The sequence below is a fragment of the Sarcophilus harrisii genome, chromosome 5 (genome assembly GCF_902635505.1).
Source record: "Sarcophilus harrisii chromosome 5, mSarHar1.11, whole genome shotgun sequence".
Taxonomy (NCBI): domain Eukaryota; kingdom Metazoa; phylum Chordata; class Mammalia; order Dasyuromorphia; family Dasyuridae; genus Sarcophilus; species Sarcophilus harrisii.
In genome coordinates, this window is record NC_045430.1 from 20,632,086 (window position 1) to 20,649,869 (window position 17,784).

General features: G+C 37.9%; 1 protein-coding gene across 1 annotated transcript in view; it reads left to right on the forward strand.

The window, feature by feature from the left end:
• Positions 1-4,692: 4,692 nt before the first annotated feature.
• APPL2 (adaptor protein, phosphotyrosine interacting with PH domain and leucine zipper 2) overlaps positions 4,693-17,784 on the forward strand; it is a 79,590-nt gene continuing 66,498 nt past the window's right edge. The window contains exon 1 of the mRNA XM_003771096.4: positions 4,693-5,030. Coding sequence (XP_003771144.1) covers positions 4,977-5,030 — 54 coding nt within the window. The 5' untranslated portion in view covers positions 4,693-4,976. The remainder of the gene's footprint in view (positions 5,031-17,784) is intronic.

The following is a 17,784-nucleotide window of genomic DNA, read 5'->3' on the forward strand; positions in this document are numbered from 1 at the left end:
ATTCAATTGTATTCTCAATCAATTAACAAATCATAAAGAATTTATTGTCATACTGTGTGCAAAGCACTGTGCTTTTAGTAAAACTAGTATCCACCTCAGTGAGCTTAAATTAGAATGAGAGAGACAACATTTACAAAAATATGCAGTGTAGAAAGAAGATAACTTTTAGAGGGGATGGTTCTAGCATGTAGGAGAATGGGGAAGGCTTCCTGTAGATGATATTCCAGTTGATTCTTGATGGAAGCCTGGAATTCAAAAAGTATGTGTGTAATATTCAAGGAAAAGCAATTAGGACAATTTGTTGGATCCCTCCACACTCCAATATCTTACCCTTGATCTCAAGAAATATCAAATCAGCATTGCCACAGTTACTGGGAAGAGTATGACAGTCTATTATACAGTCGTCTTCCATGACCTATCCTACCTTCAGTGTCCTGAACTGAACTTAGAAAATTTTCCATAACTTAGAAAATCTGATCATAACTTCTTATTCTACCTAGCTCCCTCTGGGTTTCCTCCCTTCTAATTCTGTTATCTGTCCTCCTACAACTTCTAGTCTGTCCAATCCCTTCTGCCTTCCCAGATAGGATGAGATAATGTTTGGGTCATAGATTTTGAACTGGAAGGGATCTATAAGAAATTGAGTCCAGTCCCCACAGTTGAAAGATCAGGAAACTGAAGCCGGAAGAAATTCAATGCTTTGTCTAATTCTAATATACTATGAGTCAGGAGATTTGTGCAATCCTTTCCAATTTTAAGACTGTGTGTCATATAACATTCTATGACCTCATTTTCCTTCCAGTCCTAATGTTCTATGCTCTAAGGTTCCCTCTAGCAACCACTTCCTATGTTCTATAATCTCAGGCTCTTTCCAACTGGACATTCTATAGAATCTAGGAATTTTATAGATTGCTCTTGAAAGGAGAAAGATCTGAGTTTGAATCCTACCTCAGAAACTTATTATTTGTACACCCCTAAACAGGTCATTTAACCTCTCTGTCTTTATTTCCTAATCTGTAAAAATGATGCCAATAATAGCATCAACTTCCCATGATTATTGTGAAGATCAAATAAGCTAATAAATATAGAAAAGACTAAATAAATGTTAGCTATACACACTAACATTCTATGTCTTCAGATCTTTGCACTTCTGTGCACATTCTGTGTTCTAAAAGATTCCCTAACATTAACATTTTATTTATTTTATACCTTACTACATGGAATTTTTTTATTCTACTTTTTAAAATTTCAATGGTATTTTATTTTTTAATTACATGTAAAAATGGTTTTCAACATTCATTTTTGTAAGATTTTGAGTTCCAATTTTTTTCTCTTTCCCTCCATCACCTTCCCCCTCCCCAAGACCACAATGTAGGTTATACATACACAATTCTTTTAAACATTTCTATATTGGTCATGTTGTGAAAGAAAAATCAGAACAAAAGGGGAAAACCATGAGAAAGAAAAAGCAAACCCCCCCAAAAATGAAAATAGTATGTTTTGATCCACATTCAGTCTTTATAGTTCTCTCTCTGGATGCAGATGATATTTTCCATCTCAAGTCTATTGGAATTATCTTGGATCAATATCTCTCTGAGAAGAACTAAGTCTGTCATAGTTGATTATTTCATAATCTTGTTATTGTGTAGAAAGTTTTCCTGGTTCTGCTCACTTCACTCAGCATCAGCCAATGTTAATCTTTCCAGGCTTTTCTGAAATCATTACATGGAATTTTTAAAAATAAATTTTATTGCTTTCTTTTGTTTTTATGTTACCTAAATTTCTCCTTGTATTACTTCTCTAACCTTTTCTGCCTCACAAAAATCCATCCTTTTAAATTTTTTTTATTATAGCTTTTTATGTACAAGATATATGCATGAGTAATTTTTCACCATTGACAATTGCAAAACCTTTTGTTCCAATTTTTCCCCTCCTTCTTCCCTCTCCCCCAGATGGCAGGTTGACCAATACATGTTAAATATGTTAAAGTATATGTTAAATACAATATATGTATACATGTCTATACAATTATTTGGCTGTACAAAAAGAATTTGACTTTGAAATAGTGTTCATTTAACTTGTACAGGAAATCAAAAATGCAGGTGGACAAAAATAGAGAGATTGGGAATTCTATGTAGTGATCCATACTCATTTCCCAGGGTTCTTTCACTGGGTATGGCTGGTTCAATTCATTACTGCTCTTCCGGAACTGATTTGGTCCATCTCATTATATATATCAATATCCATTGATCATTATATAGTATTGTTGTTGAAGTATATAATGATCTCTTGGCCCTGCTCATTTCACTCAGCGTCAGTTCATGTAAGTCTCTCCAGGACTTTCTGAAATCATCCTGTTGGTCATTTCTTACAGAACAATAATATTCCATAATATTCATATACCACAATTTATTCAGCCATTCTCCAATTAATGGGCATCCACTCAGTTTCCAATTTCTGGCCACTACAAAGAGAGCTGCCAAAGACATTCTTGCACATACAGGTCCCTTTCCCTTCTTTAAGATCTTTGGGATATAAGCTCAGTAGTAACACTGCTGGATCAAAGGGTAAGCACATTTGATAACTTTTTGAGCATAGTTCCAAATCGCTCTCCACAACGGCTGGATGTATTCACAATTCCACCAACAATGTATCAGTGTCCCAGTTTTCCCACATCCCCTCCAACATTCGACATTGTCTTTCCCTGTCATCTTAGCCAATCTGACAGGTGTGCAGTAGAATCTCAGAGTTGTCTTAATTTGCATTTCTCTGATTAATAATGACTTGGAGCATCTTTTCATATGGCTAGAAATAGTTTTAATTTCTTCATCTGAAAATTGTCTGCTCATATCCTTTGACCATTTATCAATTGGAGAATAGCTTGTCAGAAATCCATCCTTAATAAAAGATTTTTTAATTAAAAAGAAAAATAGGGAGAGGAAAAAAATAATCAAAACCAATTAACATATATATAATATATATGATCTGTACAATATTCCATACCTGTGGATACTTCATCTCTACCACGGAGTGGAGGGAGGTGTCTTCTTATGTTTTCTTGTAGGGAGCCAAGCTTGTTCTTTGTAATTTTTTCTGCATTTATCTTCAATTGTTCTTTTGGCTTTGGTATGTCATCATACATGTTATTTTCTTGGTCTTGCTTACTTTACTCTGCATTAGCTTCTCTTCTTCTAATCTTCTCTATAGTCGTGATAGTCATCATTTCTTAGAGCATAGTAATATTCCATTCATGGACTACAATTTGTTTAATCATCCCCCAAGTGGTAGGCATTAATTCTTTGCTACCACAAAAATTTCTGCTATAAATGTAGTGTATATGGAGACTTTCTTGCTTTCTTTTTTTAAATCAATTACCTCCTTGGGGGATATGCCTATTAGTGGAATCTCTGGATACCTCTGGAGGTATGGACACTAGCTTACTAAATTATATTCATGGAGACTGTTAAAGTGAGGTCCATGAACCTTTTTTTTAATTTAACAATTCAATTAAAATTTATAACTATCACTAAATATAATGGTTTTCCTTTGTGATTCTATGTTTTATTTTGTGCATTTAAAAAAAAAAAAGCTTCATCTGAAATAGGAACCATAGGTTTCACCAGACTGCTGAAGGAGTCCATGATACAGAAACACCACTATAAAGATCTTTCCACAAATTACATCCTATTTCCTAAGTTATTATCTAGTTTTCTAAGTTCTAGATTCCCTACCCCTGTCAACATTCTATTTTCTAGGTTGCTTCCCTAACATTCTAGGTTCTGTAGGGCCCACTCCACTGTTAACATTCTGTTTTATCTAAGTTGCTACATTCTAAGTTCCAAGGCCCCTCTTAACTGTTAGTTAACATTCTGCTTTCTAAGTTGCTACACTAGCATTCTAAGCTCCTAAGAACACCACCCCCAATCATTAACATTGTTTTATCTAAGTTGCTACACGACCATTCTAAGCTCCAAAGTCTTACTGTTAACTTATTTTCTAAGTTGCTACCCTACCATTCTAAGTTCCAAGAACACTCCCCATCATTAACATTGTTGTATCTGAGTTGCTACACTAACATTCTAAGTCCTAAGGCCCATTCCACTCAACGTTCTGTTTTCTAAATCGCTCAACTAATAGTTTAAATTTCAAGAACACCTCCCCATCATTAACATTGTTTCATCTAAGTTGCTACACTAACATTTTAAGTAACAAGACCTCTCACAGTTAGTTAACATTGTTTTCTAAGTTACAGCGCTAATGTTCTAAGCTCCAAGAACCCCCCCCCACCATATTAACATTGTTTCATCTAAGTTGCTACACTAACACTCTAGGTCCTAAGGCCTCTCTCACTGTTAACATTCTGTTTTCCCATTTGCTACACTAACGTTCTAGGCTCCAAGAACCCCTTCCATCATCATTAACATTCTCTTTTATCTAAGTTGCTATCGATCATACGATGTGGCAAGGTCTTTTCCAGCCCTTGCATCCCAGAACTTTCAGAAGGAGTGTAGGGGAGAGCCTTGGGCTCCAGTTCCTCCCCTTCGCGCCTGTGGGGAGGAGAGAAGCAGGCTGGGCTCCCCGCGTAGGAGGAAGCCTGGCCGGCCACACTTCCCATCAGGACCCGAGGATCGCCACACTTCCTGTTGATTCTTCTCCTGGCAGGAGCTCGGCCTGAGGAGGAGGAGCTTGCGGAGAGAGGGAGGGAGGGAGGGAGGGAGGACTGGCTGCGAGCAAGCTGGCTGCCAGGCCGACCGGGTACCGAGGGGTGGGCTGCACCGTCCAGCGGGCATTGAGCGTCTGAGCCCAGGCCCGGCTCCGAGACAGCTCCCCGCCGGGGAGAGCATCCCAGCCCCCGGCTCCGCTGCGGGACACCGGAGGGCTCGGGGTCCGGCAGCCACAGCTGGGAGCCCTACGTGTCACTGCGAGCAGCTGCGGCGGCGGCCCCCTAGGAGCCGGACAGCACCGGAGCAAGCACCATGCCAGCCGTGGACAAGCTGCTGCTGGAGGAGGCTTTGCAGGACAGCCCCCAGGTACCAACTAGAGGGGTCCCTCCCTCCCTCTCACTGCCCCCTCCGTCCCTCTCTGCCCCCTCTGTCCTGCCTCTCCCTCCTTCTCACTGCCCCCTCCGTCCCTGTCAATACCCGCTCCGTGCTTCTTACTCCCTCTCCCTTTTTTTTACTCTCCCTCCCTCCCCATTGCCCCCTCTGTCCTTCTTACTGCCTCTCCCTCCTCCTTACTGCCCCTCCCTCTTTATTACTCCCCCTCCCTCCTCACTGCCCCTCCCTCCTCTACTCCTCCCCTCCTTTTTCATGGTCCTCTTATTCCCTCTCACTGCCCTCTCCCTTCTTCTTACTCCCCCTCCCTCTCATTGCCCCCTCCAACCTTCTTACTGACCATCCCTCTCTCCCTCTTATTGGCCTTTCCTCCCTCCTTACTGCCCTTCCCCCTTCTAATTCTCTCTCTCCCTCTTCTTATCCCCTAGCTCCTCTTACCTCCTGGCCTTCGCCCTCATTGCTCCCTCCCTCCTCTCTTGCTGCCGGTTCCCTCCCTTCTTCTCTGGCTCCTTTCATCTTTCTTTAGGGGCTGGGGAGACAAAGCTAGGTTTTGTGAGGGTCCAGGGCCATCTAAGCCTGTGGTCCCTGAGCTGAAAAGGAAACTTAGAGATGATCTCATCCAGCCTATTCATTTTACAGATGGGAAAACTGAGGCCCATGTAGTGTATTGTCTAAAATCACACTGATGGTAAAACATACAGTCAGAATTCAAACCCAGGACCTCTGATTCCAAATGCTTTTTCCCCACACCACACTCACTCAATCTCCTTCTCTCAGAGTTAGTTTTCTCTGCCTAGAAACTTTGGTTTGACCTCACTTTGGTCAGAGGAGGAGAGCAGAAATGGGTGTCGGCCTTGACCTTGCCTTTGGGTGAATGGTCCTCATGCTGAGAGGCAAGAGCCCTTGCATCCTAATCACAGAAAGAAAGTGGTTGTTGCAAAAGCAAAGCTAAGAGAGAGGATTAGAGCTGAAAAGTAGGATAGGACCTGAGAGGTTGTCTGCTCCAGCTCCCTCAATTTCTAGGGGAAAACAAGGTCCAGAAAGAGCAGGGCTGGCTTGTCTAAAGTCACACAGGTAACAGAGACAGGATTTGGATTCAGTTCTTTATACTCCACTTCTCTTTATATAATACTATCCTGTCTCACTGGGTACTACAGCATATCTCATCATTTTCAGGGTATTTCCTCAAAGAAAATCACATGTGTTCTGCTTATTCTAGGCAATATAACTAGCGCTATGCAAGTATCTCTCGATTTGAAGCCTGAATTCAAATCCTGCCTTCAAGATTTGCAATATGTGTGATTTCAGGATAGTTTGATAGATAGATAGATAGATAGATAGATAGATAGATATCTTCCTGTGCCTTATTTCTGTTCACCTCTAAAACTAGGGAGTTGGATTAGATGGCTTTCAGTTCTAGGTCTTTGCTCCTAAGTGACTTCTCCCAGGAACTCAGTTTCCTCATTTGTAAAATGAGAGGTTTATGCTAGATGGTCTCTGAAGTCCCTTTCTGCTCTTTCTCTGATCCTATCATCCTAAATCACATCATCTCCCTGTGTCTTAGTTTCCCCCCTGTGTGAAAAAGAGAGTTGGTTCAGAAAATATTGAGATATCCTTTTAGCTTGATATGTAGGAACTTGTGACCTGTCCAGAATCAACAGGGAAGGTAGAGAAGAGATTTTGTGATCTGAGCTGGTGGAAGGAATATTCTAGATGGGATACACACAGAATTTAGATTCCTTTTCTAGCCTTAGTTCTGACATATCACTGGCCCTCTATACCCCAATTTCCCCATCTATAACATGAGGGTAAACACCTGCCCTTTTACATCATAGTGAGATTTTATTAGCACAAATGAGTACTTTAAACTAAATATATATGTGTGTGTGTAGAATATTTATATTTCATTTCATTTTTATATTTTATTTATATTTTAAATATTTATATCATATTATGTATAATGTATCTTAATATATAATAAATATATAAAATAATATGAACTCCCCAAATTCAAAGTACTTCACAGAGGCAATAAATCAGCAGCGGTGTAATAGTGGTTGATAATTGAACAGATCTCTCCCCAGGGTCATTTTTGCTTCTAGTCCCTTTGAAGGTTTCCCAACATCATTCCATTAATGATGCTTCTCCGTAGTGTTCAGGGCTGGAGAGTGTCTTAACTTTTTCACCATCAGCACAAGATTGCCCTGCTTCCCTTTAGCTGGCTTTTAGCCAGAGTACTTTCCTTTCATATTTGCTCCAGATTAAATGCTGCCTCCCAAGATCATCTATTGGTGTTCATCAAGTCATCTCAGAAATTATACTGCCAGATTTATTCCAGAACTCACTTGAAATCTTTTTTTTTTTAATTCCCTTCCCCAAACAAGTTTTTATATTGTATCAATTTTGTATGGACTTATGTGTATAAATATTATTTCTCCCAGTAGAATGCAAACTCTGTGCAAATACTATTTTCCTGATTTGATTTTTAACCTCTTAGTGGGCAGGGACTGTCTTTGCTATTTCTTCAGACTTCCAAAGCACTTAATAAATGTTGGTTGGTTGATTGGCTTTCTCATCTGTAAAATGGGGCTAATAGTACTCACAGTATCAGCTTTTTAAGCTTTTTACAAAGTAAGTGCTTTGTAAACTTTAAAGCATTATGTGTAAATGTTGCTTGCTACAGTTAATATTCTTTGCCATATAGTTTGTTAGCTTTCAAATAGAACTCCAGGATTTCTGTGACTTTTGTTGGTCATATAGTAAATTGCTTTTAATAAATTCATACCCAGTGCGATAACTGCTCCTCTTTAATTATTATCAATCAGTAAACATTTATTAAATGCCCACTGTGTGCTATAGTGCCTGCTATGTGCCACATACTGAGATCGTTTCCACTTACATTTCCAGCATTTAGTACATAGCAAGAAAATAATCAATGCTTTATTTGTTCATTTATTCCTTTATTCACTGTGTTAACTTCTGCTGAAGATATATAGGCAAAAAAAAAAAAAATCGAAACAAAACAAAACTCCAACCAAGATGAACCCTCAATACTGCTCATTCTCTGTAGAAGAAAACAATATCCCAACATGTAAGATATATTAAGGAAATACAACATAATTTGGGGGAGGAAGTAGTAGCATCTAGGCCTGTTAAAAAGCCCTCCTACAGAAGGGTGTGCTAGGGCTGAATTTCGAGGGAAGGATGAGATTTCAAGAGGCAGCAAAGAGGAAGGAAGAGGGTTTTAGCCACAGCTCAGAGCCAAAGGAGATAGGAGGTGAAAGGTCGTATTCGAGGAACCAAAAGAATGTCAATTTACTGGGACCAGAAAGTTCATGGAAGGGAATAATGTTTAATTATTATCACAAATATAATGGTCCATTAAAAAAAAACCAGGTCAAGGTCATGTGGGAACAGGAAGGAGTTGATTATCATAACCAACCTTCTATCTGCTCCTACCCAGACCATGCTGGTAGTAAGGCTACAGAGGATGATCTTCTGCAGCAATACTTACTCAGCAACAAAAAGCAGATATTATATCTGTCTGTGCAATAGTCCATGGAATATTAAACATAAAAGACTAAAAGCAAAAAATTGACTTGTCATTGGACCCTTGCCATCTAAATTCTATTAAACAAGAGAAAAATAAGATTATAAAATAAATATCAATCGATTGCTATTAATTATCAGTTATGAGCTATAGATGGTGCAGTGGATAGAGGGCTCAGATCTCCCTGAGTTTAATTTGGCCCTCAGATACTTACTAATTGTGTGTTTACCTTTAACCTTGTTTGCCTCGGTTTCCTCAACTGCAAAATATAAAGCGCTAAAGATCCTCCTTCACAACACTGTAGTATGGAAGAAGTGACTAAATGGATGTAAAAGGCTTTATAAAGCCTTTAATAGCTATGAGTAGCATCTATTATTTTTGTGAGCTCTGGGTTTACAGACAAGAAGATCAAAGCACTTGCTAGATGACAGTTTATAATCTTTAGAACTCATCTGTGGAATTGGCACATGTTAATGACTACCTTTTGTATATACACTAAGTTATATGTATACCCACAAAATAAATGCAGAACACATACATGCGGAAAATTTTTATACATACACCAAAAACCTTTTTGCTGAATTTCCTCAGATCAGCTCAGCTTGACCAGAATGAAAATCAATTGCATGCTCTATGCCAAGCACAAACAATACAATGACAAGACAAAACAACCCCAACCCCCAAGGATTTTATATTTTACTGGGAAGTTTATGACTTATCCATAGATATAGATATATATGTGTGTGACACCAGTCCTGAAGTCCAGGAGGATCTTAGTTCAAATACACTTAACACTTACTAGCTATGTGATCCTAGTAAGTCGTTTAACCCCAATTGTCTTGTCTATAAACAAATACACACACACACACACACACACATATACACATACACATATGTATGTATGTAAATGTGTGTGCATATATGTGTATCTCTGTGTATATGTATATGTGTATACACACACATGCACAAAGTTATACAAAGTGATTATAAAAGAGATTGAGCACTAATGATGGAATCAAAATGACTCTCGCATGGGAGGTGCTATCTGAGCTCTAAGAAAAGAGGGATTCAATGAGAAGGAACTACTTCTTTTCTCACTCGCTCTTATTGCTGGTGCCTTCCCTCTCTTGATTATCTCTAATTTATCATATATTGTTATTTGTCCTTTGATGGTCAATGATATCATGGGTGGGTTACATTTTGACTTATGCTTGAATTGGATTTAAGTGAGACAGAGTTGGGCTACATTTATTTATATTTATGGGCAACCAGGTGGCACAGTGGTGCCCTGTGATTTGTGTCAGGAAGACCAGAGTTCAAATATGACCTCAGTCACTATCTCTGTGACCTAGACAAACCTCAGTTTCCTCTTCTGCCAATTGAACTGGAGAAGGAAATGGCAAAGTACTCCAGTATCTTGCTAAGAAAACCCTTAAATGCAGTCACAGAGAGTTGGATATGACTGAAAATGACTGAAAACAATATCCTCAGCATCTAACACAGTGCAAGGCACATAATAGGTACTTAATGCTAGTCAATTTGACTTAAAATTCATATTAAGTGTGGGGGCCCATTAAGCCAAGAATAACTGTTCTGTACTGTGCCTACTGTGAGCATTGTGGGCATTGTGCCAGCTGGGCAGTCTGAGGTCTGAAGCATTTATGGTTTCCTTGCTAGTAGGTAACTGGTGAAGTAAGAGGTTATGTGAGATTCTCTAGATAGCTTCTACCAATGAGCCAAAAAAAAAAAAAAAAGTCCTGAGATAATCAAGATTTTTTTAGTATATCATGTTTTGTTTTGTTTTGTTTTAAACTTTCAGTTCTGTGACGGTTCAATAGGAGTTCAATAGGGTTTAAAGGGTTGGATACTCATGGTGTAGAGTGAGGATCCCCTAGATTAGGGGATGTGAGATTAGACCCTGCCTCTGAAGCATCTTACCCATGTAACTTCCCTGAGGGTCAGCATTATCCTGGACAAAAGGAGAGCTTTGGACCCAACAAGGGCCTTTAGAGGCCCATCTGGTGCTTTGGATCTATGGAGTCTTGGATAACCATGATGCTTTCTTACACTAAAATTGGGATTCTGAAGCTCTGGGTTTTTATGCTAACTTTGCCACTGCTGAGCTATGTGACCTTGTGTTAATTTTGTCATCTACAAAATGGCAATGATGACACCGCACTATCTACTGTTAGAGTGGATTGTGATAATCACATGGGATCACGGGAAAGGGATCCTAAGGTTTGGAGCTGGTGGGATAGGGCTCACAAAACCGGGAATGTTAGAGCTATAGTTAGAGACCATAGAATAAGAAATGTCACAACTAAGAGGAGAATGTCAGAGCCGGGAGTGACCTTCGATCGGGGAATGTCAGAACTGGGAAAGAACTTTAGAAGATGGAATGGCAGAGCTGAGAGGAATCTTAGAGCATGGAATGGCAGAGTTGGGAGGAATCGTAAAGCATATACTTTAAGAGCTGGAAAAAGAATTTTAGAACAGAGAATATCATTCCAGGGGGATGGGGAACTTTAGAACAAGGAATGTCAAACCTGGGAGGGATCTTAGAACATGGAATGTCAGACCTAGGAGGAATCTTAGAACATGGGATGCCAGAGAAGCTTTAGAATAGGGAATGTCAGTGCTAGGAGGAAATCTTAGAACAAGAACTGTCAAAGCTGGGAGGATCCTTAGAACGTAGAATGTCAGAGCTGAGAGGACTCTTAGAGTATGGAATGTCAGAGCTGAGAATGGCCTTAGATCAGGGAATGGAGCCAGAAGGGAACCTTAGAACAACAACTGTCAGGCCTAGGAGGGACCTTAGAACAGGGAATATAAGAGCTAGGAGGGGGCTTAAAGCATGGATAGTCAGTATCAGAAGGGAAACTTAGAACAAAGAATCTCATGACTGGAAGGAACTTTAGAACATGAAATATCAGAATTCCGAAGAACCTTAGAACAGTGAATATCAAGGCTAGTTCATTTAGTGCAGAGATTCTTTTTTAATCTGGGTTATACAGACAATCCTGACATCCATGGACAGATTTCAAGGGGTACAATAGACTTGGAGAGGAAAAAAGAAATAACATCTTTATTTTCATTAGCTTCTATCTGATATCTAGCATTTCTTCATTTATTTAAGAAGAATTCCCAGATTGCCTAAAGGGCATAAGACATTAAAAAAAAAAAAAAAAAAGAATCCCTGATCTGATCCAATCTCCTCAGTGTACAGATGAGGAAACTAAGGCTCACAGAGGGAAATTGATCAACCCTAGCTTCTAAAGGTACTTGAGGGCTAAACCAAGATCTCGATCCTCTAAGCCCCAACTTCTTAAACTGGGGTTTGTGACCCATATGGGCTCTCGTAACTGAATGTGGGATTGTGGCATTATGATTTATTATCAGTAAATGTTTGATTTGTATGCTTCTGCTATATATTAAAATACCTGAGGTCATGTAAAAATTTCTCAAAGCAAAAAAAGGTCACCAGTGGAAAAAGTTAAGAAGCCACTAGTGGCTGGGGGCACCTTGTGACCATAAATCACTATGTAAATATAACCTTTCATTATAATTTTCCTTAATAATGCTTACAGTTGTTATAAGACATTGTTTTGTCTTCCCAGGGGTGGGACCTTATTGTTCCTACTCAGGAATAGTTTATAATGGGTGGGTGTGTCCCTGCTTTAGAAAGGACAGAATCCCTCCCAGTATGTGTTAACATTTCTCATTTCCTTTCCATTCTCTCTTTTCTTGGTGGCCATCTTCTGGCCTCATTACCTCTCACTGGGATTATTGCAATAACTTCCTAAATGGCCTCCTTGCCTCTGGTTTATACCACCCCTACCCAATCCATCATCCTCCCAAAAGTTTCTCACTGTGACATTCATAGGATCATAGTTAGAACTAAAAAGGACCTCAGAGTACCATTTAGTATAGTCTCCTCTTTTTACAGATGGAGAAACTGAGGTCCAGAGATAGAAGGTAACTTGGTTAGGGTCTTAGAGCTGGCAAGTATCAGATCACAGAATCATCAATTGAGAGCTAGAAAGCATTTCAGAGACCATCCACTCCAACTTTCTCCTTTTACAAATGAGATAAGACTCAGTGACTTATTCAAAGTCACATAGGCAATAAGCATTACCTCTATTTGGCCTTCATAATATGGTTCTGGTTTAGCCTGGAGAAGCGGAGGATACCTGTATTGGACCCTGATTATTAATGTGACACTGAATAGGTGACAACTTCTTTTTTCTCAATTTCCTTTTCTATAAAATGGGAATAATAATAGCCTCTATCTCTCTAATCTAATGAGGATCTAATGAGAGAATATATGCTTAATGCTTTGCAATTCTTAAAGTGCCACATAAATGCCTTTCGTATTTCTGCCTTTCCTCTCATATTACACATTACTCCCTTTCATGAACTCGATGGTCCAGTCAGAGGGCAGCTAGGTGGTACCACAGTGCACAGAACACTATTCCAGTCACAAACTTATTATCTCTATGATTATGGGCATAGAATTCACTTTATTCAGTTTCTTCCTTTATAAAATAGACATGAGCAAACTTGTACATCCCAACCATACAGGGCTTTATGAGAAAGCTACTTCCCAAACCTGAAAACCTTAAGGAAATAGAATTTGTTTTTCTTTCTCCAGCATAGACATATCTATGTTGTATTTACACTTCTACTCAATAAAAAAGGACTCCCCAAAACTTTGCTATTATTTGTCTCTTTTTTTTTTTCTCTCTTTGTACACGTTGTTAGGTTTACATAGCCAGTAACCAGGCTACAGATGGCTAACTAACTCTAGGAACATAAAATCTTTTGAAAAATGAAGCCAGGGACAGATTGAATGAACACATATCAGATTGATTCTTCCGGCTTGGCAGCTATTGCATGTAATAAATTGAAATTTGTGTCAACAGAGCAGGCTGACTTCCAGGTGGTGATTTTTTTATTTTTTTAGCCATGGCAACTTATGAAGAGGCGGACTTCTTGTCCACACTCAGGTGTGAGATATATTGAGTTCTGCAGTAGTGGAGGGATTTTTTCACCCCAGTGAAATCATGGATCCCTGAAATCTGGATAGAACTAAATAAGTGCCTTATTTCTACTTCTCACTGTGACATTGATAGGATCATGGAATTAGAAAAGACCTCAGATGTATATTATTAGATGATTAGATAGAGATGATTAGTCAGGGTCAAAGAGCCAACAAATATCAGGTCACAAAATCATTGATTGAGAATTGGAAAGCATTTCAGACACCATCTACTCCAACCCTCTCCTTTAACAGATGTGATAAGATTCAGTGACTTGTTTAAGGTCTATAGGTAATAAGCAGTACAAACAGGATCTGAACTCAGGCTCTTTGAAGTTAAATATAGTGCTTTTTCAACAGCACTATGCTGTCCTCATTCATTCAATTCAATTTAAATATGTATTAAATACCTCCTCCATGCCAAGCCATGGAGAGATAAAAAGAAAAGCATGATTATCCCCTATCCTCACGGAGTTTACATTCTTCTCAAAGGAAACATGAATAGAAATATAAAAAATAAAGAAATGTCTCAACAGAGGAAGAGGAAAAATAAGGGAGATCTCTAATTCAGAAAAATATTAGAGACAAATGGGGAAAATAATAATTTAACTTGAATAACTTTAAGTGTGAATGGCTTAAGCAATCCTACAAAATGAAAAAGTGACAGATTTTCTAAGAAAATAAAACCATAACCTGTGCCTTTAAGAAACACCCCCCCACACACACACACACACAAAAGAAATATATAGAATAAAAATGAGGGACTAGAACAAAATTTAACATGCATCAGTTGCACTTAAAAAAAATCAGAAAATCCAATCATACTTTCAAATAAAGTGAAAAAGAAATGTCAAGAGAAAACCAATACTAAGAGCTGAGAAAAAAAAATTAAGAAAGATTTAGTGTAGGAGCTGCCTCCCACTTCATCTCTTTGTCTAAAGGATTACAAAAGCCCTTGTCTGTACCACTGGTTCACCTATAGCCTATTTCTCTATTTGCTCTAAGAAAACTACTTTAAAGGAAAGGAATTTATTAGTTCTAGATGAAAAACCAGTTTTTATATGAAATTAACCTTTGACATCAGTCTCTTACTGCGCTTTGATAGGAGAGTTTGGATATGGAATATTAATATGTAGGTTAATTTTGCTGACCTTTTTCCCCTTTTTATTTATTCTTTATTATACAGAATGATACTCTGGGAGTAGAACAAGAAAGAGGGAGGTAATATAAAAATAACAAATATCAATAAAAATTATTTTTATAAAAGAATATTCAGAGGAGAATTAACTAAAAACAGATACAATTTAATTTAATTAAAGATAGATAAAAGTTAAGTATCATTTTCCATTAGGTAGAGTTGTTGATCTTAGAACCAGGAAGTTTGAAACTCAACTCAACTCATTATGTAACACAGGGCAAGTATCATCACCTCTCAAACTTTGTTTTCTTACTTGTAAAATGGATTTGGAAACAGCTCCGACCTCAAGGACTGTTGTATCTAATAAGATAATTTATAGAAAAGCTTTGCAAACATTAAGGCATCGCATAAATGTGAGTTGAGGATGAGGATTTAAAGTTGTTCCTTGGCAATTAAAAAAAAGCCAAAGTCATACTTTTTATATTTCTCACTTTGCATAGAACCTATTTACAAAATGGACTGTTTTGCTTACTTCAACAAACACTGATACTTGACATAAGGTAATGATCATGATAATAACTGACAATCCATTATGTTTTAAAATTTGCAATGCCTCATGTAAACATTTCTTAGTTGAGTCTCTTAACTAGATTGTAAACTCCATGAAGGTAGGAAATATGGCTTCACTTGTCTTTGCATTCCCAGTTTCTGTCACACAGTAGGCTCTTAATAAAAGCTTTTAGATCAGTTAAATCTCAGGCAGGACAGCCCTTTGAGGTAATACACAGGCATTATTATTCTTATGCTCCAAAGAGGGAATTGAGTCTTTGAGAAGTTAAGTTTCACAGAACTATTAAAAGTCACAAACAGGATTTAAACCCTTTAAATATTCAATAAACACCAAGGCCAGCTTGTCCCAATTTGTGCCACACTGCATATTGATGTACATTAAGCATTTTGCAAACCTTAACTATCTAAATGCTAGCTGTTATTACCATTATTTTTTTTCCTTTCTTTCTGAATCATAGCTATTAACGTTGTGCAACTATACAATGGCATGCTCTTCCTGATATAATGAAATAGGTCAGAGACTGATTCATGAGGGAACACCCAGGCATTTCCCAGTAGGTAGGAGAGAGGGTAATGTTGAGTTATATCTATATTCCAATGTTTTTTTTTCTTTTCTTCTATTGAAATAATTCATAGTGATTTAATACTATTATTATTCATATTACCTATTATCATATTATTATGATTTCATGTCACTTTCATTTCTTAATAGATTTCATTCCCTCTCTTACTTTGGGAACCATCTCTTATAACAAAGAATAATGAAGAAACAAGGGGGGGAAAACATTTTAGAAAACTAATCAATATACCAAAACAGAACAGTTGTATTCCGCATCCATATCCCCCAACTTTTTCAAGGAAGGGGAAAAGGTACATCATCAGGGTCAAGTCTGGATCCCATTTCTGTTTTTGTTATTTTCATATTTTTACTATCATTCTGTGTATTGTTTACTGATCACTTTGTATCAGTTCATGTAAGTCTTCCCATTCTTCCCTAAGAATATTGCATTTAAAGGATATCCAGGAAGGTTTGCTTTTTGATTGTGTTTTTTTTTTTAATTTCTTTATGAAAATATAGATCTAGTTCTTCCCCCTATAACTTTAGTTTTTGAATCATCTTTATTTCCAGATACATAGATCCCCATTCTCTTCCCCAGAGAATTGTCCCTTGCAGCAAACCTGATATGCTTTTGCATTCTTGTGCAGTCTGGGGTAACCTATGTCCCATAATCTCATGCTCATCCTGACTACCGTCACCACCATTCCAACTTTCTCTCTCTAAAAACACTCTCTTCTTTATTCCTCCAGACAGAAGGTCAATCAGGATTCCATGCAGGTGAGGATGGAAGTTAGAATCAGGGCAAAGAATCCTGAAAATAAGGCACTGCCTACGTCAGAGAAGAAAGAGCAAGGTCAGTTCTCCATTCTGTCTCTGGAAGACAAGACAATACAGGCCAGCTTCAGAGAGAATCCTAGCTGTTTCCAAACCCTGTAGCTGCAAGTGCACCTGCCTCCTCCCATTCATTACCTTGAATGTTTTTAGTACATGGTTACATTTGTATGGCTTGTCTCTTCTAATACAATGTATGCTCCTCAAGAGCAGGAACAGCTTCATTTTTGTTGTTTTAAGTCTAGTGTCTAATGAATCAGGCATTTTTTGGTTATTTGGTCATTTCTCAGGTCTGACTCTTTGTGGCCCCATTTTGTGTGTTCTTGGCAAAGATACTAAAGTGGTTTGCTGTTTTCTTCTCCCACTCATTTTACAGATAAGGAAACTGAGGCAAATAGAGTTAAGTGCCTTGCCCAAGGTCACATAATTTATAAGTATCTAAGGCTGGATTTGAACTCAGGTCAACCTAACTTCAGGCCCAGCACTCTATTCACTGTGCCATCTAACAGGACACTTAATAAACTGTATAGATATATATCTATTTATATGTATATATATATATAATTTCCTCATTTATTTAACACATATTAGACATGAATGAATAATAAGTCATTTATGTACTAGGCATTGTAGTAGGCACTGGAGATACAGAAATAAAATAGTTAAAATAGAACAGAAATAGTTCCTACCATGAAGGTGGTTACATTCTAATTTGGCGAGACAATATATAGAAATATAGCTAACTAACTCACTCTATTTCTCTATCTAAATCTATTGGTCTCTATCTATATCTTTAATTTTATATATGTATATATGCATACATATGTATGTGTGTGTGTGTGTGTGTGTGTGTGTGTGTGTGTGTATGTCTACAGTGCCCAAACTAAATCATAATCTTAAGTTAGTAAAATATAATAGGCTAGCTGTCACCTGTCAGGATATCTCAGAGCAGAACAGATCTAAAGTTAAATTGATTAAGGCAGCATACATACAATGGACACTTGGATATATAACTTCAAATCATATAGACTGGGTAACACTGAG